This window comes from Pelecanus crispus, chromosome 6 (genome assembly GCF_030463565.1).
Source record: "Pelecanus crispus isolate bPelCri1 chromosome 6, bPelCri1.pri, whole genome shotgun sequence".
Lineage (NCBI taxonomy): Eukaryota > Metazoa > Chordata > Aves > Pelecaniformes > Pelecanidae > Pelecanus > Pelecanus crispus.
The window spans coordinates 13,804,127-13,825,697 of record NC_134648.1 but is presented as its reverse complement, the minus strand read 5'-3'; the positions used below and the strand labels follow the sequence as shown (position 1 = coordinate 13,825,697).

Here is a 21,571-nt window from a genome sequence, read left to right as displayed (position 1 = left end):
CACACCGACGAAGGCCTCACGCATACGCGCTGCCCTGCTGGAAAACCCTCCTGGGCCAGAAGCAGCTTCCAGGGGGCAAATTCGCTTGTTTGGCAAATCGTGCTTGCAGCAGGGCAAAACACTTCGTGCTTTCTGTTTGCTAACCAAAGTGGAAGGGCTTTCTCTTGGGAGAGCGGACGCAGTGATATTTTGCAGGCGCTCTGCCCTCTCACCAATGCCTGTTTCACTCAGCCAGCCATCACGACGTACTGTAATTATTATTTTGTACCTCATAAGTTTTAAAAAGAAGGAGACACAGGGAGTACCGCTTTCCGCTGCGGAGATCCCCGGGCGCGCCTCCCGCCGAGCCGGGGCTCGGCACCCCCCAGCCTCTCCCGGCTCGGAGACCCCCGCTGTCGCCCGGCGGGGCCAGCCGCGGAGCCGCAGCCGGGGCTCGGCACCCCCCAGCCTCTCCCGGCTCTCCCCCGCTGTCGCCCGGCGGGGCCAGCCGCGGAGCCGCAGCCGGGGCTCGGCGCCCCCCAGCCTCTCCCGGCTCTCCCCCGCTGTCGCCCGGCGGGGCCAGCCGCGGAGCCGCAGCCGGGCGCCTCACAGACGCGGCGCCGCTGAGGGAAGCTCGCGGAAAGCCTGTCCGGACGCCCCTCCCCCGCCCGGGGCGGCGGCTTTACCTCAGGGCGCGGGCGCGGGCGCGGGCCCGCCACGGGGGTGGCGGCGCGAGGGGAAAAGAGAGCCCCCCCACCACCCCCTGGCCTCACGGCGGGCCCGGGAGCTGCCCCGGTGCCACCGGGCGGGGCGGGGCGGGGCAGCGCGGCAGCGGCGGGGCGGTGTCGCCCCCTAACGGCAGCGGAGGAGGGGTGTGGGCGGGGCGGGGCGGGGCGGCGGCGCGTGCGCACTGTGACGGCGCGCGGCGGCGGCGGCGGGGTGATGGAGGGGGCGCGCGCGGGGCGGACGGCGGGGCTGGCGCGCGCCGTGCTGGAGCGGGCGCGGCGGCGGCGGCGGCGGCGGCCGGCGGGACGGGTCCCGGCCTCGGCCCCGGTCAGTGCGGCGGCGGCGGCGGCGGCGGGGCGGGGGCGGCCGTGCCGCAGGAACGCAGCGAAGTAAATCAGAAGCGCCGAGGAGCTGCGTCCCGCAGCGGTGGCCGGGTAGCTCGTGTCGAGGCCTAGCGCGGACGCGCTGTACCGGGCTGGGGGCGGTTCGAAACGTCTGGCGCGCTTTCACGCTTGGTTAGCTCCCCCTGCGTTTTATCTAGTCAAAGCCAGCGTGAGAGGTGCGCGGGCCCGTCCGAAGGAATTAGCAGCGCTTTGCGGGCCGGCCCAGCGAGGCGGCCGCTCCATCCGGTGACCGGCTGGGTGTAGCAAGTGCCGCCGCCTCGCCGGCTGCACGGGCGGGCGCTGGAAGGCCGGTGTGCACGCTGCCTTGGAACCAAGCACCGCACGACTGCTTCCCCCCAGGGACAGCCTCCAGCAGTAGCGAGTGTTTTGCTGTTTAATCACCTGACGCTTTCCACCTCTAAGCAACGGGCACCACATTATAAGTTACAAAAAAAAAAAAAATGTCTTTAATTGCAGGAAGAAGATTCAGAACGTCTCAGTGCAGCATTCGCTTCAATTGTGAACTTGATGAATCGAGCCACAAGGGAATGCGAGGTGAGGTTTTACCCCCAGACCCGTGGAAAGGGGAATGTTTATGGTGTGCCTGGCAGAGGCCTGTTTGCACTACTTTTGCTAAAACTGCAAAAAATTATACTTTAGTTTTGCTTATTGCATGGCAAGAGCTTAGCCAGTGAGCCTGTGATGCCAGCCTAGATTAAGAAATTTGGGGCATTCGCCATCAGGTGGTAGGTTATGCAGTAGGTTTCACCAGTGTTACCCTGACCAGCTGGTACTACCTTAGCTGATAAACACCACTGTCAGCATTTTCCAGAGACAGTACCAGTAGACTAGTACAGATTTTAGCAGACAGTTTCTCCATTTCTTGGTAGAAAGGCAATATGGTTAGAGACACAGAAACATCAGATGACATCACAAATTACATCGTGTCAGCTGCTGCACAGCCACTGTCACAATGTACAGAGTTACTTCCAGTGCTGCCAGGTATATCTGCAACTCTGCTGTAGAATGGCTTTATGACAGAGTAAACCTTTGTTTCATCATGCCAACATGAACCGCTCATGCTGGCTGATAGAGTCAGCACGTTCTGGGTGCTGAGAGTTTGAATCTCAAGCAAAGAGGTTGCTCTGTGTCACACGTTCGCTCTGAATTTAGAGTTAACCTCCCCGGCATCATTTCAGCAAACTCGCTTTGGGATGTTGCTGCTGGATAAGGAGTGTGGGCTCAGTTCTGAGCAGCACCGTGTTTTTATTTGTGATAAGTAGAAACTGAGAGGTGTGGCATACAGACGCACAGCTCCACTGCTTTCATGTGGCTCTCGCTGCAGGGTGTCATTGCTCTTCTGGGTAGAGGGACCAGGACCCCATCTCTACCAGCTCATCCTTGTGAATGCAGCCCTGCAGCCTGACTACTGCATTAAAGTCTCTGAAAACTCCATCACAGTTTACATTGTCTATGCCTTTCGGGATCTGTTGCCATAATGCAGCAGGGAGCTCATTGTCTGCAGAGTTAATAACAGAGGCAATGTCTTCAATTAAATTAGAGAAAACAGTAGTTCAACACACACCAGATGATTACCTCTTAAGCAACTCCTTTATCATTTCAAAGCACTACATACATAGTACCCAGTTAATCCTGAAACAACTCAGGCAGAATAGAGTTTTACACAAGATGAAACAAAAATATAACAGTGTATAGAAACTCCTCCTATGCCCTGTTAGGAGTATTAGAGTTGGAACAAGCAGTGGATGACTTCCACATTTATGCATCAGCCAATACAGTACTGTAGCCAAGACAGTTCAGTCATCTTCTATAGACAAGAGTCATAAAAGGGTGGAGGGGAGAATTCTCAGACCCAGAAGTTCATGGATAAAGTTTACAAACTGCAAACAAAAATCCACAGCCGAACATAAGCATTTAGGTACTTGAATATAAACAATTAAAATTGTGATTTAAGATGAGTTGTTTAGAGTTACTAAGGGACCCAAGTTTACCCATGTTTCTTACCAGAAGTTTGATTTAATGTCTTTGCTCTTGCAACATCATGTAAAAGAATCCAGCTCACCTCCTGTGATACAGAAATGCTCTGTGAAGCGTTATGCAATAGGTCAGAGTATTTGATGTATTTTGGGACATAGCTCCACAGTAAGCCACAATACAAGCACCCAAATCTGTTGATGGGTGCATAACCTCAAGGAATAAAGCACAGCAGTAGATTTGGAAATAATAATTGCTGTTGGCCTTATTTTTGTTTTGTCTTGACAGTCAGAGACAAGGAAAACATAAGTGAAATAAAATAGATTTTTCAGAACTTTTTGGTCCCTGTGATCAAAAAGGCAACCCTGGGAGGAGTTCTCTAGTGACAACAGATGGCAGCAGAGCTGTACTCAAGTATTTAATTTGCAGTGAGGAAGACTCAAGTACCTTTACTGTGGATCCAGAAAAGGGCTGCTGTGGACTTCAATACAATTCTCAAAATCGCTATGCTACTGGTACCAGCTGTGAAGACACTTTAGCTTCTTCACCAACTCATTTTTCAGTATTAACATGTTCTGCTTTTAGAGCACTGCTTCTGCATGTGTCCTGCAGAACCTGCAGAACACTGCACTGGTGGTGTGGTTTAACCCCAGCCAGAAACTAAGCACCACACAGATGCTCACTCACTCCCTGCAGTGGGATGAGGGAGAGAATCAGAAGAGTACAAGTGAGAAAGCTCGTCGGTTGAGATAAGAACAGTTTGATAATTGAAATAAAGTAAACTAATAATAATAAAAGAATATACAGAGCAAGTGATGCATGATGCAATTGCTCACCACCCGCCAACCGATGCCCAGCCAGTCCCTGAGCAGCAATCTCTGCTCCCCAGCCAACTCCCCCCAGTTTATATACTGAGCATGGCATCGTATGGTATGGAATAGCCCTTTGGTCAGTTCGGGTCACCTGTCCTGGCTGTGCTCCCTCCCAGCTTCTTGTGCACCTGGCAGAGCATGGGAAGCTGAAAAGTCCTTGACTTAGTGTAAACACTACTTAGCAACAACTAAAACATCAGTGTGTTATCAACATTATTCTCATGCTAAATCCAAAACACAGCACTATACCAGCTACTAGGAAAAAAAAATTAACTCTATCCCAGCCAAAACCAGGACCACTGGCTAGGTTGCAAAGCACCTAGCTTGCATATACATCCTATTAAGGATCCATAAACTATGCCTTCTTCCACCAGAGCTTTTCTTAAAGAGCCTGAGCAGGTAGATGTTTCCAGAGCATTCCTTCTGGTATTCTCATGAATTCAGTTCTGAGGTGTCAGAGACTGCCTATGGAGTGTCGGGCGACAGGCATCTAAAATCAGGGCTGACAGTTTTGTACCAGAAGGCAGATGTCCTGTGGCCATCCAGGCATTGTTTTCATCCTCACACAAGAACAAACCAGCCAATTAATACAGAAGGTCAGTAGCTTTGCAGTTCCACTTTTAATTGTAAATCCACAGTAGTTGTAAGCACGGCTTTGATGCTTCTCCACATAATAATCTGTTTCTATTGTTGTCCAGAAGTACTATAGCTTCATGGCAGCCTGTAGATGCAAAGAGCATGAAATCAAACACATCTGCAGATACCATGGCAGGCAAGCAGGGGAAAGAGAGCTGGAGTCCTCCGAAGAAGTAAGTGGGTGGTTTTGCTTTTGATTAAAGATTATTCCTTCCCTCGCCATGGGACATTTGTTATTCATGTAGTGTCTGTGACGCTTGCTTACACTAATGTTTGTGGTTTTACATCATGGGCATATGAACGCCTGGGCTGATCTGAGCCTTCTGTTGGGAGGGGTGGGGAGGCAGAGTAACTTCTGGTGGCACTAGTGTCATATCAGTCCTTTCGTGGAGGGGAAAATTTCATGGACATAAAGCATCCCCTCTCTCAGGGGCTGAATTTGCCTTTTGTGTTGTATCATTAGAAAACAGTATCTTTTTCTTTCCAGAGGACTGAAGACTCTGTAGCGCCCACTCAAGCTCAAACTTGCCAGCAATGTGTAAGTTCATAGAATATTTTGTTTTTAAATATAACGTCAAGCTGGTTAAAATTTGTGATCAGGTGTGGAGACTTTGATGGCACAGAAGATTAACCAGTGGTGCATTCACAGTCCTAATGTATGTATAGGTGGGCAGCAGAATGGGCGTACAGAGACTTGTGCCATTCATTATAAACCAGATGGTGGCATTCTGGCACATAACCAGCTAAAAATCTACTCTATAATTTGGACTGGTACAGATTACTGTGATTAAATTTGGGCTCTTGTGAATTGTATCAGCAACAATAATCCAGCAGTTCTCCAGTCTCACCTCATTTGTGCTCCTGACACATTCCCTATGCTGAGGAAAGGCATGCAGCAAGGCACATAGCAGTTGCTTAGCCAGTTATGCTTGGCCCTCTTACAGTCTCTCTGAAGGCTCCTGTTCCTCAAGGAGAAGAAAACTTTTTATTTTTCAAAGCCTAACACCTCACCAAATCAATTTTGGGAACTTCTAAGCCACAAAAGGTGAGAAACATGGATTCTGTACCACAGTACAAATTAGTGGGAGCACCCCTGTTGTATGGATCTTTTCCAGGTTTATGGAAAAACCATTTAGGTTGGCAACTTTAGGTTTTGTGAGGTAGAGATTACAGCATGTTGATTATTTCCATTGACTGAAACATTAGATTAAATACGTTGAGTAAGGCACTTGCTAGTTTTTGTATTGACAGAAACATTTTACAGTGTTGTCCATGCTGCCTGTATATTTTCAAAAAAATCTTAGTATGTTTATATAGCAGATGAAATACAATTTTTTTTACCCAAATTAAAAATTTTTATTTTTGTGGGAAATCTAAGATGACTAAACAGTAATGAAACTTATCTTTTTCCCCCACTAAAGACCAGACAAGCTTCCAAAGACATCTACATTGAAGTTTCCCCTGGCACCTATTCTATCACAGCAACCTCAGAGGACATGGTGCAACAGACCCATGTGGTGAATGTCAACGCAGGACAAAGTGTTGATTTAACTTTTGTTCTATGACATTTGTTGTTTCTTGGCAATCACAGGAGTAAAATACGAGGCTGTTTTAATGCATTTAATGAACTATGTATATCCTTTTCTTGTTAGCACTTTAATAGTATCCTCCTCTTTGGGACTCCATTTTTATGGCCTGTATATTTGTTTTCTACTTAATGCAATTATATGTAGCCCACTTTGTACACTGATTTCATAAATATCTGTACATTGTGTGCCTTAAATCCAATTATGTGACTGTGTAATTTCACGTTCTTATGCGTTAAACAATTAAAGATACAATCAGTGGAATAAAATACATAATTTAGTCTTTGTGATGACAGCTTCTTTTATATTATCCTCAGACAGAACATCCATGTCACATTCTTGACCACAGAAAGCATGATCCACATCGTATGAATATGGATGTACATTAGCTTCTGTGGGCTGGCACTGATTTTAGAGCAGCTGGCTCACAACGCATCTCTCCTATCTGTACTTTTATTATTCTGATAAAGAAATAAAATGCAAGTGAAATTCATTATCTAGGACCCCAACTCAGGAAGGTGCTTGAATACATGTCAGATACTCAGTATAGGCACATAAACTTTTGACACTTCAAGTCCTGCAGGCTCTTACCTAGGCTAAAGACCAGTTAGCTGCCTTTTTCAGTAGGCGGTAAGGTACCATGAATTGTCTCCTAGTTCCTGCAGGGGAAAAGTACTGCTGAGCAACTGCATGCCGCAGCTTATGGCCAAGTTCATACGCTTTATAAACACGAGCACTCCCACTAATGAGACTCCCTGGATGCTTAACTCTCCTGAAGGATCAGGTTCCACGGTCAGAATTAGTGACATGACCTATATATGTATCTGTAATCTTTTCATAGCTGACAGTATTAAGGTTTTGGTTAATTTTCATGGAAATGTAAACTTCAGTGACTTGAATGCTGGATCTCTAAGCATTTTGTTGTTTGTATCTACAGTAGCAGGTCCTTTACCCTCTGGCTACTTTCTCTTCTGCTTTAATCCTGAAAAAATATTTTCAGCTGTCAGCTTGTATTGTTTCTCCTCTCCTTCTGGCTTTCTACAAAAAGAAATTGTTATGCTGAATTCCTCTGGCTGACTTCAGAGAACTGTAGACAAATGGGAGGTTTATTAGACCCTTGCTGTGCATCTGTTCAGACTTTTAGTGCTCATACTAGTTTACCTGAATTCTCCAGAACTACAAAGTCAAATCCAAATAATTAGGAATTTAATATAACACCTTGGAGTAGAGAATGAGGATGCTGAAATTCGATGTGGGTGGAACTAGAGTTTTTCAGTTATTAAAATTATACAGTTATCCATAAAGATATTCTACAAAGACAGTACCTAAATCAGAACTGGATTTGCTTAATAAATGTAACACTGATACAGCATAAGCAGTTTACCTGAAATTTCAGCTCCTTAAGTTCATCAGTTGTCCATTTACTGAATTCTGGTTGTTCACGTCTCTCTCTGCTTTGTTGCAAGTGAGGTCTTTGCTGTTTTTCCTGTCTGTCCTCTTCTGACATGGTCTGTATTGTCAAGTTTGTTGTTTCCTATGCAAGTTGCTTTACGTTTATCCTGTGACTCTGTTTTCTTTCTTGCTGTTTTATATCTTTGTTTTTCTGATGCTGCAAAACCTTCTTCCTGGAGGACAGAAAACAAATCCCTTGGAAGTCTAGTCTAAAAAAAAGCATCAGTGTCTTTGTAACTGCTGCTTTCCTGGCTGTAAGATAGGTACCTCTGCCTCACATAGCTTTAATAATGGTATCATTTCTGTGCTAGTACAAACGTTACTGCTGAAACACAGAATTGTACAAGACGACCAAAGGATTTGCAGAAGCTGTTAGGCTTTGACCAAAAACTTTGCTCCTTTAGAAGTTAGGAGGATTTTTGGTGACTACAGCGGGAGTATGTTAGTCCCACAGAGAGCACCTCTGGGAAGCCCGCTCTCTAGCTTCACTTGTTTGTTGCAAGTTACTTCTGATGCATCTGTATTATAAAACTGCTTCAGAGATCTCAAGGAGTAGCAATGTATCTTCTAGGTTTAAAAACACCAAGGGCTATTTTACAGGAATAAAAGTATGTCATTATACTCCATATTACCACATTGTGTCCACTACTGTGATTCATGCTGCCGGTTTCAGGCTAGAATGAAACCACTCTGGTTTCTTTTTAGTTTTACCAAAAGGCAAAACATTCACTTCAGTGCACAGCTGTGACACTTGCTAACATAGTGCATGTCTGCCTGGAGCTCCGTACTGGCCTAAAAATTCCTAATAAATCTATTACAAAGGTGTGTAATTATGATTATTTAAACAATAAGGTAGGAACCATACAGTTAATAAGTTAGTAGGCATCTGCTTAAAATTAATGCGTGTAATTGTGAGAATACAAGATATATTCCAGTATATTCTCTGTTCACTAAGACATGTCATTAACAGATTAATCTTCTCCTAAAGAAAATGATGCAAGTTTAGCACATTCCAAGTTTTACTCTGCAGTCAGCTCACAGTAGCAAGAGCATGAAGGTACAGAGGAGCTAATATTTGATTTCTGACATATAATTTATTAGTTGTACCCCTGATGCTCTTGTGCAGAGTAGTGTCTCTCTTCATCCTGCCATTCTCTTTCATCTTCCCCTTCTTCCTGCAAGTTTTTTTCTTCCTCTTTTCTGTGCTTGTTTTTTTGGCATTCGTGTTCTGATTCCCCCTCCCACCCCCAAGTTTTTCCAAAGCAGGAGGGGACCATGGCCAACAGAAACCAGGCCTAAAAATCAGGGTGTTGTCCTTGTCCCTAGCTGTGACAGTTTGCTTACTCTGCATCTCCTCGCTTCAGGCTCGGGATCTGCTGTTTAAACGTCTTGCTTCTTGTGAGGGAGTAAGATACGATACTCAGTAAAGACTGTTTACTAAAAATCCTGCTTTTATCTTTAAGAGACAGAGATCATGACTATCAGTGTTTGACTTGCAGAGCTCGGCACCTTTACAGATTGAATCTTTTCTTGTGTTTTATTGCTGCTGACAGTCACATCTGTCCATTTCCAGGGCCACTCATGTAGGTCCCTACTTCATAGGACTTCATTGGGTTGATGTCAATGGGCATTTGGCAGGTTTCTGAATTGAAATCTGCATTGTTGAATCCTCACACAGGTACTGGCATAACCCTTTCCATTTTACCAAGCAGCTTCAGCTCTTCCTTAGGGTTTGGGGATTTTTGTTTTGTTTTAATTAGCTGAGAAGTTTCCTGCCTATCACAAAAATGGATGGACTTAGCAAGCAGTTAAGTTAGAAATGACATATTTTTCTAGACAACTTCCAGACCATTACAAGAATATTTCTTCCATTCAAACAAACTGCATGCTTACATAAATACAGTATTAATACAGATTATCTTACCCCCAATGATGGCTTGAAATCTTGGTCTTTTAAGATGTCTTTCACTGTGAGTTGCCCTCTGGGAGACTGCTCGATGGTTTCAAACATTGCACTCCGATTAGTCGGGGCAACACAGGACATGTCCCCAACAGAGATGGCTTTGGATTCCAGCCTGCCCTTTGTACACGTGCTGCTGCAACTGCCGAGTCCTGGGAAAGAGTAAAATTGCATCTAAAAGTGAAACCAGAACTGAAATGGAGAAACATTCATTTCAGAAGAGAGGAAGATGCACTTTAAGCCTGAAAGGAATTCTTTCAGGTTATTCTGCATGCACTAACTACAAAGGTTAATGAAGATGTTAGCATCATAAAAAGCACAGGAAAATGATGGTGAACAAACTCAGAGGGATAATCTATGCTTCCAAATTAAATTCATTGTTCTGGTAGTTTTCTGTTGGATGAGTTGCCAAAAGAAGAGCTAGCATGCAAGATGAGGCAGCAGAAATGTTGGGGAGGGGGAAGTATCGTATCAGAGACCGATATGCAAATTTGTAGTATTTATACCAATAAACTACAGGCGAAGTGACTGCCCAGATGAAGGGGGCCCAGAACACATTTGGGTTTTTTCCCTCTGGCTGCTGCTTCCCTGTGGGGGTGTTAAAAGGTACCTGAATTACTGGGATGGGAGTTCTGGTGGCTTTTTTTCCAGTATTTCCATTCAGGTCTTGAAGAATCATTTAGCCTGGGCTTCTCAAGACAGCTGGAGCCCTTGTTAACACCACTGTCCACCACAGTACTCTGAGTGAGGAACGGCTCCAGGACGTGCTCTGAACCAGAAGAGGGGGAAGACGCTGCCACAGCTGCTGCTGCTTCTTCTTTCGGAGCTTTCAGTTCTAGAAGGCATGGATAGGGCTTGCTGCTGGACTCTGCCTCTTCAGTTTCACTCTGAAAGACCAAAGACCTGGCTGGAAGAGGCCACCAGGCATCAACATGGGGATGGCAGCAGCAGATGCACCTTACATATGCCAATGAACAGCATATACCATCACAGTGATAGCGGAAATGTGGCCAGCAGGGCAAGCAGAGCAAGCAGTGCTTGGCAAGGCTATGTACACCACAAACAGGAATCAGGACTGGTTTAGGACTGCAGGAAAAAATACAAGAGTTGGTGTCTGGATTTTCTCTGGGCTTCACCCTGCTGGTGAAGGGCATGTGGATCATCTCTACAATCCTCTCCCACAGGGTAGGAGGGATCCACAGAGCCACACCTCGTGGGAGTTTCACTTTCTTGTCATTCCAGAACTGGACCATAATTTCTTCATCTTCTGAGGCTGTTGAGAGAAAAGGTAAGCAGCCATAAGGAGCTGGCCTGCCTGGGCAGCGCACACATACAGATCAGGCTTTGCAGCTTTATGCACTTTCTAATCCTGCCAAGTGGTAGGATCAACCATCATGCCTCTCGGTAACACCTCACCATAATGTCATGGAGGGTGGAGAGGGCAGCTAGAGCACCGTCGGTGTGACAATAGGCCTGGCAGCATCTTTCCTCCCAATTTGTCATCAGATGAACAAGAAAATGTTGACTGAGTAACTTTTGTTGCTACTGCCAAAGTTAGCAGTAATGCTCTGAGAATAGTATTTTGGTAAGTCCGTGGAGCTTGACTGTCAGACATGGGGAAAAATGAATGAGCTGTTGAAATCTCCTATGTTTGGGTGATAAAATCACCCCAGATGTACCATTTGGTACAAACGTGAGCACTCAGCACAGACGGGTGCTTCCTGAGAGCTGCCTCACTTGTATCGCTCATGAGAAGGCCACCATCCTTCACATGGCAGACACAGCCTTGTCCAAGCAGACAGGAAACAGCACATCCGCAGACACAGAAGATGGCGTTTTTATGGGTCACAACTTCCTTATGGTCAGACTGGTGAGGTTACACACAGATCTCCATCAGAAGTCCCATCAGCTCCTGCAAGCTTTAAGCAACGCTAAACTAGTCTGTGCACTGGTGGTTCTCTGGCAGTAGCACCACAACAAGAGTTTATCCTGACAGTCTCAATCATGTCCTGGAGCAAGGCGAGGAAGAAGAGGGCAGCATCTTTCTTACCTCGCAAGGGGTCCCTTGTCTCAATGCCCATGAGGACGGTTCCTGGGCCATACCTGGCCATATCTGGCTCCCAGGGTGCCAGCACTTTGTCTCCAGGGAGTAAGGAGTGCTTCATCCCGTTCACATATTCCACGATGTCATCCTTTGCTGTTTTTTGCACACACGCTGAATGCCTTCCATGTGACACAAGTGGTTTGGCAAACTCTACCAGGAACATGCCTCTTTCACTCTGTTACCAGAAACAAAATAAGAGTTCCTCTGAAAAACAGTCCGTAATGCATCAGGTCATGTAACCTTCACCAGGAGGCCATTCTGTGGCTAGGTCAAAACACCAAGCAAGCCTGAACAGTAACTAAATAGTGTGCAGTGTTAGTCTGGGATTGAGACAGCCAGAAAAACCTCTGTGAGGCTCACCAGAAAGCAGGCTGAGAGTGAAGCGTATGTACAGATTCACTGCCACTAGGACCTGTATTTTATTCCCCAAGAGAAAAAGCTATAGATAGAGCGCAACTGGATTTCACAAACCATGCTGTGTGCACCAGATAACAAGGGACACCAAAACCGTTCACACCTGTTCTTCGGTCATGCCAAAGTCCTTCCTCATTACATACAACACCAACTCTGCTTCTTGAGGGGGTTGTTGGGAATTTTTATTTTCTTCTAAATTAAGGCCTGTCAAGAGGCTTTCCATCAACAATGAAAATAAGTACTTCCCTGTTCTTGAGAAAGAATAGGCTCTTTTTTCTGTTAAGTTTGAAGTGCTAACAAACTAATGAATTAAAGCTTTCACTAACATTTCTGAAAAGACACCGAGCCATTGGTCTGTAGCTGACTCAAGCTGGAAGTGTGTACATAAAACACTAACGCTTTTCCTGTGCTATTGATGGTTATGTGTCTACACACAACAGTAGCTGGTACACTGCTCACAACAGCACCCGTGATGTCTGAGCCTGGCTCAACGCCCAGCACCAGCAGAAGCAGAGGGCCTGCTCTTGCAAGGTGCACAACAGCACTGCTCTCACCAGGAACTGGGAGTTTGGGGGGCACCCATCTTCTGCACAAGATGGTGATCCCCGAAACATGCCTGCTCACTCCTAGAAATAGACTCAGTAAAGGAGGCTGAGCAGAGCAAGGGTCTGATCATTATTAGTTTATTAGTGCCTGAGGCTGTTCTGCATGCAAGAGGCTCACCCGCTGTGCGAGGCAGCAGGAGGTGAGGACAGCCTGGAATCAGGCATGTCAGGAGCTTTATGAATCGACATAACCACGAGCATCAGCTGTCCTGGTGATCTGTTCTGTAATTCATGCACCAGCTGAAATCAAAACTGTAACACTAAACTCAGGTGGTGCATGAGGACTGCTGGTGGACTGGACACCCTATTACACATACCCACGACAACTGCACAGCAGCTGTCACTCACCTCTATCTCCTCTTTTACTGTACCACGGTAATAAAATCCATCTTGTTCCCCTCTCACCAGCACAGGGACATTGCTGTCTAAGCCCACTGATCTCCCTGATGTGCTACGCCTCTTCCATGCTGGGCCAGGGGAGGGCAGGCAGCAGCTAATCCATTGGCACCTTGAAGAAAATAAAATGGGTCAGCACTGGGAGAAACAGGTTCTGGAGTTCATGAAAAAAAAAAATCTTGTAAGATTTAAGAACTGGATCATTCCACCTCATTTTGTAGCACTCCCACAGGCCAAAGCATGTGGAAAGAAACAGAAAACTTGCTTGTGCTGGAACAATTCCTTGTTCTTGGGGGGGGGGGGGGGGGGGGGGACGGGGGGGGACACCAAACCATCAGTGCCTGTTTTTACCCAGATTTCTTTGGTTTTGGGTTTAGAGGAAGCGAGCCAGGAGTACACTGGAATCCTGAGCCAGCTTTACCTGCACTAGCCCCTTTGCTGTTTACATGGCAAGCCAATGCAACCCTTAAGATCAGGAGAAAGGATCCATCTCCAGCACAGAGCACAGCATAGGTGCACCTGAGAGTGCTGTAGCTGATGGTTTACCCTGGGGCATTCAGGGAACAACAGAAAAGTAGAAAAGTAAACAACAAAGCTGCTGGTTGATGACAGGTTCAAGTTCAAAACAAGAAAAATAATTCCCTGTCCCAAAGCATTAGAAACATTTCACAGAAGACAGCTGCTAACGCAAGCTGCTTTTATTTATCCAAATAATATTAAAGGAATGTTTCTTTGATAGGAGGTTTACTCAGGCTTTGCCTTTCATAATCTCCAGGGTAGCAAATCACTTTAGTTAATACCATCTAAAAAACTGCCAGTGCAGGGGAGGGAAAAGCTCAAATGATGTTCAAGCTGCTATTTATTAATCTGACACACCAGCCTGTTTTATCCTATCAGATATCATCAAAAAGAACAAATCACAGACTCAAATGAGAACTTGATTTTACCTTGCGGGGGTAAGGGGCTCAGCAATCCAGGCGGGATGCACTACAAAAGAGCTCCTGCAGCAGGGGTTGACAGTAGGTACAACGCTGGAGCATGAGAACGTGTCCAGAGCTGGCATCGCGCTGCAATACCTGTGGCCCGTAGGCAAGAACCCTTCCGAACGAGCCATTCTTGCAAAAGCAGCTACCTGCAGGACTCAGTCGTGATCTGCTGGTAGAAGAGACAATGTATGGGCATTCTCCAACACAAGCAAACGCTTTCCACTGTACCTCAAGAACTCAGTAGCTTTGATTGTTTATTTTTATTTAAAAAGAATTAATTCAAAATACCCAGACTGGCATTTGGTCAGATGAACCCACATCACTGACTTCAGTGATCTTCAGTCACCCAAATCCCAACCTGATAGAGGGACAGAAACACCCAAGGAAACTAGAAATGCTGTGAAAATCCCCAGGAAAACAGTAGCTTTCACCTCTCTCCAACTTTTGTTTCCCTCTGTACCATCCAGCTCTCTTTTCTCATACCTACAAGCCTTTAAAGCTTTCTTGTACACAGTCCCAGCCAAACCTTCCCTATTTACAAGCTGAGACAGAAACTACAGCTGAAGTTGACAAGCTGAGTAAACGTGACAGTTTTTGAAGGTGATGTTAGATTACAGTTGCCTGTTACTTGTTTTATTTATAGTGATGTATTAAGAGGAAATATTTTGATCTTTCAGCTGTCCTGTCATGTTTTATAACAGCAGGATTATGGCTTGCCATGAATAAGATGCTCAGATTTGACAAGTGATAACTATTCAGAGGCTGTCACGGTAAGACTGATGATGTGATGCTATCTCTAGTAATCTGACAAGATGTAGTAGACGAGCTTCCATTCCTTTTTTTTTTTTTTTTTTTAAAATATTGCTTAGAAATATTTAGCATGCTTAGGGTAAAATTTGCATGGAAATTCAACAACATATAAATTTTAAGTGCCTACTTTACCTTATAAAACACAATTTAAGCACTCATAATATGTTGAAATGTTATTTTGCCTTTCATCTAAGAGATACAATCTGGGAGTCCTTTTTATGAGGACTCCCAGATACACAGTTTCAGAAAACTAGCACGCCAAACCCAGCAAGAAGAGTGGATTAACTGCTGCAAAATGCATCTTTAAGTCAGCAAATCAACACAATATATTCACTTGTTTCACAACTACACAAACTCCCCTATTGTAAACCAAAACAAGATGGAATCAGTAATATTTTGCAAAGAAATGCAACTATCAATTCTACACTAAAGCACATTTTAAACCCATGTTACTGTTACTGCTGAGAGCCAGGTTCCCTATTTCTGTATAAAACAGGGCACTGACAAAGGCAATTACACCAACACTTTATGAGATTTTTTTTTGCCCTGGGTAACTCCAAGTACTTCGACACAGCAGTGTTTCAAACTTACCATCTATTGATAACACTACATCTGGTCAATTTGGATTTACTCCCAATGCAGAAATCTTGCCCTTTTGCCTGTTTGACACAGGAAGCCATTTGCTTCCAGTGTTTCCTTGTTGCTACGGAGGTTGCCACAGTCGTCATTACCAGGATCGGACCTCCTGACTTTACCAGTTAAAAAACAGTGGAACATGACTACAGAGAGGACCACTTGTCTGCCATGCATCCGCTCAATTTTCAACTCCCTGCTGATCTAGATACTGCACTGAAAGACTGCAGGGGCAGAGAAGGGATTATAAGAGGGTGCAGTGTCCTCTAGGCTTTCTGCCTACTATTGCAGGGCAAAAAAATAGCATCATATGAAGCTACAGTTCAGATTTAGGAAAAAAAAGCCCACCACCACAGGGTGTGACAAATAAATGGGTTTGAAATGCAGACAGAAAGGTGGAAGCTGAGACAAATTGAGGTCAAATCGCTTTACAAACTTTCCCTTGTCACAATAAAGGGGAAGGATTAATGAATTCCACCCTGCAAAGTGCGTATCAAAAACATGCCAGAATACAATGCAGAAATCTACCTGTTAATCTCTACTGTGATCCCTCATCTTAATTTTCTCCTTAACAAATGTTAACTTTTTTTTGGGGGGGGGGGGGGGGGGGGGGGGAGAGAATACTTAATTGCGTTTTGTGGGCATTTTTCAATTCACTGCTATAAAAACAATGTAACAGAGGGGATGACTGCAATTAGGAACAAGGATACAGCACTTAAGAAGCCTGTAACTATTTCTGTACATTCTGCTGCACCCACAAACTATCTGCTCTCATGCTGTCCACAGAAATGTTGTTTAATATAAATAATACAATTCCTTTACATATACCAAATGTTAAGAACACTTTGCTAGTTATGAGCTAAACTCTCTTCACTGTCTTCACATAAATCTACTCTATACCACTTAGCTGAAGCCATCAATAGCACAGAGGAACAGACTGAGAGGTCAGGGAAGACCACCCCAGACCTCAACCATTATCAGTGAAAGTCCCCAAAAACTTCTGTTGCAGGATTCCCGCCCCCCACACACACACTCCAAGGTCAATACCTTGCCAACCCTCTTTATATTGTGTATTGTGTGAGAAGTCCTAGTAATTTCTAAGGGCACTGGCAGCTGAAGAATAATCCAATTTTCAATAGAAATTAGGCTAAATCAACAGTTTTTAATGGGATTAAAATATTCATTAATAAGAAAAGGATGGAACAGCACTTGCAAGACCTTATGCTCTTCCTATGTTCAGTAACCATGCTTCAGAGAGCTGCTAATGCTCTTCCTATGTTCAGTAACCATGCTTCAGAGAGCTGCTACCTCCTCTTTTTATTTTCCCCCCTTTTAAACTAAGTTATCCTTCCTGTTGCCATCTAACAACATTCCTGGGAACACCTAAAAAGGCCTTTTAAGAGAAACACAGGCAATTAGACAAAAAAATCTTTTAAGAAAGTGCATGTGAGAGTAAACCAGTAACATTACAGAAAATGAGAGGCATCTCAGTCTCATCAATGGAAAGATTTTATTTTAAAGCGTGCAGGTTGTGATGATACATAGTTACTTCACACATATAGGTACTACATTTTTGGTTTGGTGACAATTTTAGAAATGTTTTCCAATTTCCACAAATTAATGAACTTAGGCCCTTCAAATGAGATTTCCCCAGTCACCTTTTTTTGTATCGAAGTGTAGTTACTATTTGCAAAATCAAAATTTTTTTCTGTGTGCTGATACTGACGCGTGCTATGATCTGCTCCTAAGATGTGCCAGGAACATGCACATCATTAATAATATACTGGCTACTAGGTTCCCAGACAGGATAACTTTTGCTTGGTTTGGAACAGTTCAGATAGTCTTCAAAAACTGGTTTTGTTTGTTAATTGCTTTAGGTGCTTGGCTTGGCTCCATGACATTTTTTTCTGCCACCACAGAATCACTGTAAAGAACAGACTGTAAGTAGCTAATGTATTTTATTGCAGCACGGAGTGTCTCTACTTTGCTGAGCCGTTTCTCCAAGTACTCCTTAGGTAGGTGATGCCTCAGTTTAGCATAGCCTTCGTTGACACATTTAACCCTCTGTCTTTCCCTCTCATTCCTCTTTCTGATGAAAGCTGGCCCATAGGAGTACTCACTTCTGCAGTAACTGGAATGGGGCACTCGGTAGGGAAAGGCGCAGGGCTCACTGTAGAAGTTCTCCGCAATGAGATGGTCAGACATGAAAGGAAGGAACGACAAATCTTCAGAGCAAGTGACCTGGTTTGGTGTTTCTGGGTACACATGAAACGTGACCACTGGGTCAGCACAGAAAGGCCTAGCCAGCTGTATGCACTGAGTCTCAGTGCAGACGGACAACTTGTCCATGAGGTTACGGTAGCTTTTGCCATCCATCAGGTTCTGCATTTAACCTGGAAATGCATAATTACATAATAGTTTAAACAACTCATACTGAACAGTAGAAGAAAACTCACCTGGACTTACGAACGCTTGCCATTACTGGCATTTTCCAGAAGAGACTTTTAATGCATTTGTGACATTTCAGAATGGTGTTGGAAGATCTTTATATAGAGTAGACAATGTTCCATTTGAAAATACAAGAAAGTGCAAGTCAGCAACACCAATTAAAATAATTCACAACAGATTTTAAGAAAATAAAGCCACTGAAGCTTCTTAAAGGAAACAGCAGTCTCCTTTCACCTCAGCTTTAGAAATAGAGAGAATCTACCTTTATGTTCTCCACTAGGGCTAGCTTGCTCCAAATCCATGAAAACTTACATCTCTACGGAGAATAAACAAAGCAGGCCAACATCTGAGGCATTCTCTCCACCCCCTTCTCCTCCCTGAAAAAAATTAAATCTACAATTCTAGTAACAGACTTCCTATCCATACCAAAAAGCCTTCAAAGGCAAATGATTTTTTTCTCTCTATTAATCTGATGTCTCATTCACTATACTATCTTAATTAGATGGAAAACTTGTGCAGGGAATGGCTCTCAATTTTATGTCTTGTCATCCATTCTACATAAAGAGTTTTACAAAAAGCTTAGAGGATTAATTTCTGCTAAACCTGACATCTCCTTGGGTCCTCATGCTCCTTCTGCACTCACCTGCAGATTAAACACAGATATGAAATACTAAATACAACCCTACTGATAGAGGATTATGAAATAATACTTTTATTAAAGGAAAAAATGCATGTCCTAATAACATTGTTCCAATTACAAATAGGTTTACTAAGAAGGGACTGCACACAGTCATTGGGGCACTGCTAGAAACCTGTAACTCAGACTGGCCTACTAAAATCACATACCCTCTCTTCAAAGCGGCATTACAGCAGGCATAACTACTCAAATCACCCTTATATATTTATTAAAAAGATAATCTTGCAGTGTTTTACAGGAAGCTACATTATAGTGCCTTCCCAATATCATTATTCAAACAGCTAAATATCAGCATAACTATAATGATTGTTACCTAATAGCTACTTAAATTTTAAATAACTAGTTCATTTTTAAAGAATTACAGTGATCCATCCTCACAGATTGCAAGCAATACTTGCCTACACAGAATCTATCCAAAAACGCTCTTACTCACCATCCACTTCCACATCTATACATTGCTGTCTGAAACACGTAGGTTATATTACACCCTCTAAAATGGAAGACACACCTGAGCATTAAACTAGGTTACTAGAAACATCTAGATTCCATACTCACAACACTCTTGCAAAGCTTCAAATGTTCCGACCACGGTTCCATAATATATATGGGATCCCCTTAATCCTTCACAAGGATATAGGGATATTTTAATGTTTTCTAATGACTTCATACCTGCCATGTTTAACACAAAGACAATTTTTACTCAGTATGGACCTATCCTCACAACGTATTCCATCAAAATGCCTCTGTATTCAGTGTTGTCTCTTCTTCTAATGCACATAGATCTCAACAGAAATCCTATGAGCTAAGAATTCATTTATAGCATGCTGTTAGACAAGAGAGGAAGTCACACACATCTTAAACAGGTACTTCTGTAGGTAGGCTGAAAGCATGAACGTGCATCCATTTTACATTAATATACACGCAGACAATCAGAGGTGAATATATATACACTCATTATAAAATCAAAATAGTAGACAGTCATCTTTCCCTTTTCTACTTACACATTGACTTATTGTCTAAAAACTTTCTACTGATAACAACTTTAAAACATCGTCTGAGGAAAAAAGTCTGTTACATATCAAAAAAACCCACTTTATAGCAAACCATCACTATAGAGCAAGAAACCAAAATAAACACAAGCCCTCAAGAAGAGATACTTGCAGTATTTGTTGCTTAGTACTGACACTTCTGCTGCATAATAGCATTATATAAACCAGTTATCTGCTGCCTTACTACCTGCATGAAGTGCAAAATGCAAGTGTTAGGATCGTTTTCCTTTTAGACTGGAGACTCACCAATCTTCAGATGAAAGTAAAATCCAAGGAAACAAGATGTGCTATTTTAAGACTGATGAATAATACCTGAAAATATCTGAATGATATTAAAAAAAAAAAGAAGTTAATGTTCCATTTTTCTTACATTTTATTTAATAAGATATCATATTAAACACAATTCATTAAAAAGCTACGGAAGCACTGTTACTAAATAGCTGGTAGAAGTGATTTACAAAAACATTGATACTCAGTGAAGATCTGTTGCTAGATACAGCAATATGCAAGTCTCCTACCTGAATTATGTAGCTTGTTCTGCCGAGTCAATGACTGCTGCAATTTATAGTCAATTGACAATATGCAAAGTAGCTTACAGTTAGATCTGCTCGTTTCTGGTTTGGCTTTTCCACCCACACCACAGCTATGATGGCAACAAAACTTGGCATTAAGGGCTAGAAATTCTAAAACTGTTGAACACAACCAGATTACCTGAAAAAGTAATCAGAAACGCACTTTGTTTACTTCCTGCATGTGTTCTGTTACAGTCTACTAAAGCAGTATTTTCATTTATTGGCACTCCATACTTTAATGTCTAAATATAACAATCAGATACAATTTAGTTAAATATTTACCATCAAGGCATAAGCAAACTAATTTCAATAGCTTCATTTTAAACACAGAGAATCAGCATTTATTTAGAGGAAACTTGTGATGGATTTGTCTCCAGATTAGAGGCAAGGACACACATTAGTTACCTTAATACCCTCAAATTTAATCTTCACCTAAATTTAATCTTCACCTAATCTTACACCTGCAATTTTGGGAAACTCCCTTAGTGTTAAGAAGTATAACACCATATAAAAGTCTCTAATAAAGCATGTATGGAGATAGACAAAACAAGATTTGAAAGCAGTGAGCAATCAGTAGCTAGAAACTTTATAAAGTTTTGCTTAAACTTAGAAACACAGTATGAAGGAATCAGTCTGTATAATCAAATATATAGGTATATAGATGCTACATATATCAGTGTATAGCTGTCCAATTGTACAGGTGCAAGGAAATAGGACACCTACCTTCAAAACTCCCACATTTTACAGGATCACCTTGACACTTCAGACTATCTCACTATTTGGCCTTTCTATCCATCAAAGTAAAACCACACAAAAAATCCAAAACCAAACCAGTTTAGCTTGAAACTTTCAGAAGACACTATAAGATTAGAAACACTTGATCTACTACCAGGAGACATATATACATCCAGTCTTGGCTTCTTGGAACTCTCAGTCATCAAAGAAAGCATTCTGCTTCTGCTGCCCTTGTGTGGGGCCACAGCAATGCTGTATTCTGCATCCCCCTTCCCACACCAGCTTCAGGCCTCATCAGAAAGGCAGCCAAGAGGTAGAACATCTACTAGAACTGGTAAAAAGGCATGTATTCAACAAACAAGATGCATTATTTTTCTTTAGGGGACCCTAGGCACCTTGCTGTCATAACCGGTTATTGACTCTTCAGAGTGGGATGGGTTTTTTTTGTCCTGTCAATCCACCTTGTGCTTTTTTTTTTTTTTTTTTAAATTCAAAGAAAGAATCCTGTGCCTCCACCAATCAGCCACCCACTA

The 21,571-nt window shown here is 43.3% G+C and overlaps 3 protein-coding genes across 5 annotated transcripts; 1 reads left to right on the top strand and 2 right to left on the bottom strand.

Moving 5' to 3' along the window:
* The first annotated feature begins 921 nt into the window (after positions 1-921).
* On the top strand, positions 922-6,201 carry AKIP1 (A-kinase interacting protein 1). Its single transcript, XM_075713307.1, has 5 exons — positions 922-1,032; positions 1,566-1,643; positions 4,654-4,764; positions 5,079-5,129; positions 6,013-6,201. Exons 1-5 carry the CDS (start codon positions 922-924, stop codon positions 6,154-6,156), a joined length of 495 nt encoding a protein of 164 aa, XP_075569422.1. The 3' UTR covers positions 6,157-6,201.
* A 1,390-nt stretch (positions 6,202-7,591) lies between these two features.
* C6H11orf16 (chromosome 6 C11orf16 homolog) lies at positions 7,592-17,689 on the bottom strand. 2 transcript variants are annotated; one of them, XM_075713303.1, is made up of 7 exons: positions 17,658-17,689; positions 14,056-14,260; positions 13,061-13,220; positions 11,640-11,868; positions 10,200-10,862; positions 9,554-9,741; positions 7,592-7,802 (listed from the first exon to the last, which is right to left on the bottom strand). In XM_075713303.1, exons 2-7 carry the CDS (start codon positions 14,220-14,222, stop codon positions 7,617-7,619), a joined length of 1,593 nt encoding a protein of 530 aa, XP_075569418.1. In that variant the 5' UTR covers positions 14,223-14,260; positions 17,658-17,689; the 3' UTR covers positions 7,592-7,616. The 2 variants fall into 2 exon arrangements, with proteins under 2 accessions (XP_075569418.1, XP_075569419.1); XM_075713304.1 differs by having other exon boundaries at positions 10,209-10,862.
* Positions 17,029-21,227, bottom strand: ASCL3 (achaete-scute family bHLH transcription factor 3). 2 transcript variants are annotated; one of them, XM_075713306.1, is made up of 3 exons: positions 21,209-21,227; positions 19,978-20,053; positions 17,029-17,930 (listed from the first exon to the last, which is right to left on the bottom strand). In XM_075713306.1, exon 3 carries the CDS (start codon positions 17,923-17,925, stop codon positions 17,371-17,373), a length of 555 nt encoding a protein of 184 aa, XP_075569421.1. In that variant the 5' UTR covers positions 17,926-17,930; positions 19,978-20,053; positions 21,209-21,227; the 3' UTR covers positions 17,029-17,370. The 2 variants fall into 2 exon arrangements, with proteins under 2 accessions (XP_075569421.1, XP_009488486.1); XM_009490211.2 differs by lacking the exon at positions 21,209-21,227 and having other exon boundaries at positions 19,978-20,143.
* Between the last annotated feature and the right edge of the window lie 344 nt (positions 21,228-21,571).

Bases quoted from the DNA above. Each gene is read 5' to 3' on its own strand.
- ASCL3 (XM_075713306.1), bottom strand. From the start codon at position 17,925: ATGCAGAACCTGATGGATGGCAAAAGCTACCGTAACCTCATGGACAAG.
- AKIP1 (XM_075713307.1), top strand. From the start codon at position 922: ATGGAGGGGGCGCGCGCGGGGCGGACGGCGGGGCTGGCGCGCGCCGTG. The intron at 1,644-4,653 runs GTGAGGTTTTAC...ATTGTTGTCCAG, and splicing joins GAGCCACAAGGGAATGCGAG to AAGTACTATAGCTTCATGGC. The intron at 4,765-5,078 runs GTAAGTGGGTGG...TTTTCTTTCCAG, and splicing joins AGCTGGAGTCCTCCGAAGAA to AGGACTGAAGACTCTGTAGC.
- C6H11orf16 (XM_075713303.1), bottom strand. From the start codon at position 14,222: ATGGCTCGTTCGGAAGGGTTCTTGCCTACGGGCCACAGGTATTGCAGC. The intron at 13,221-14,055 runs GTAAAATCAAGT...ATTTTCTTCAAG, and splicing joins GAGCCCCTTACCCCCGCAAG to GTGCCAATGGATTAGCTGCT. The intron at 11,869-13,060 runs GTGAGTGACAGC...TTCTGGTAACAG, and splicing joins CAGTAAAAGAGGAGATAGAG to AGTGAAAGAGGCATGTTCCT.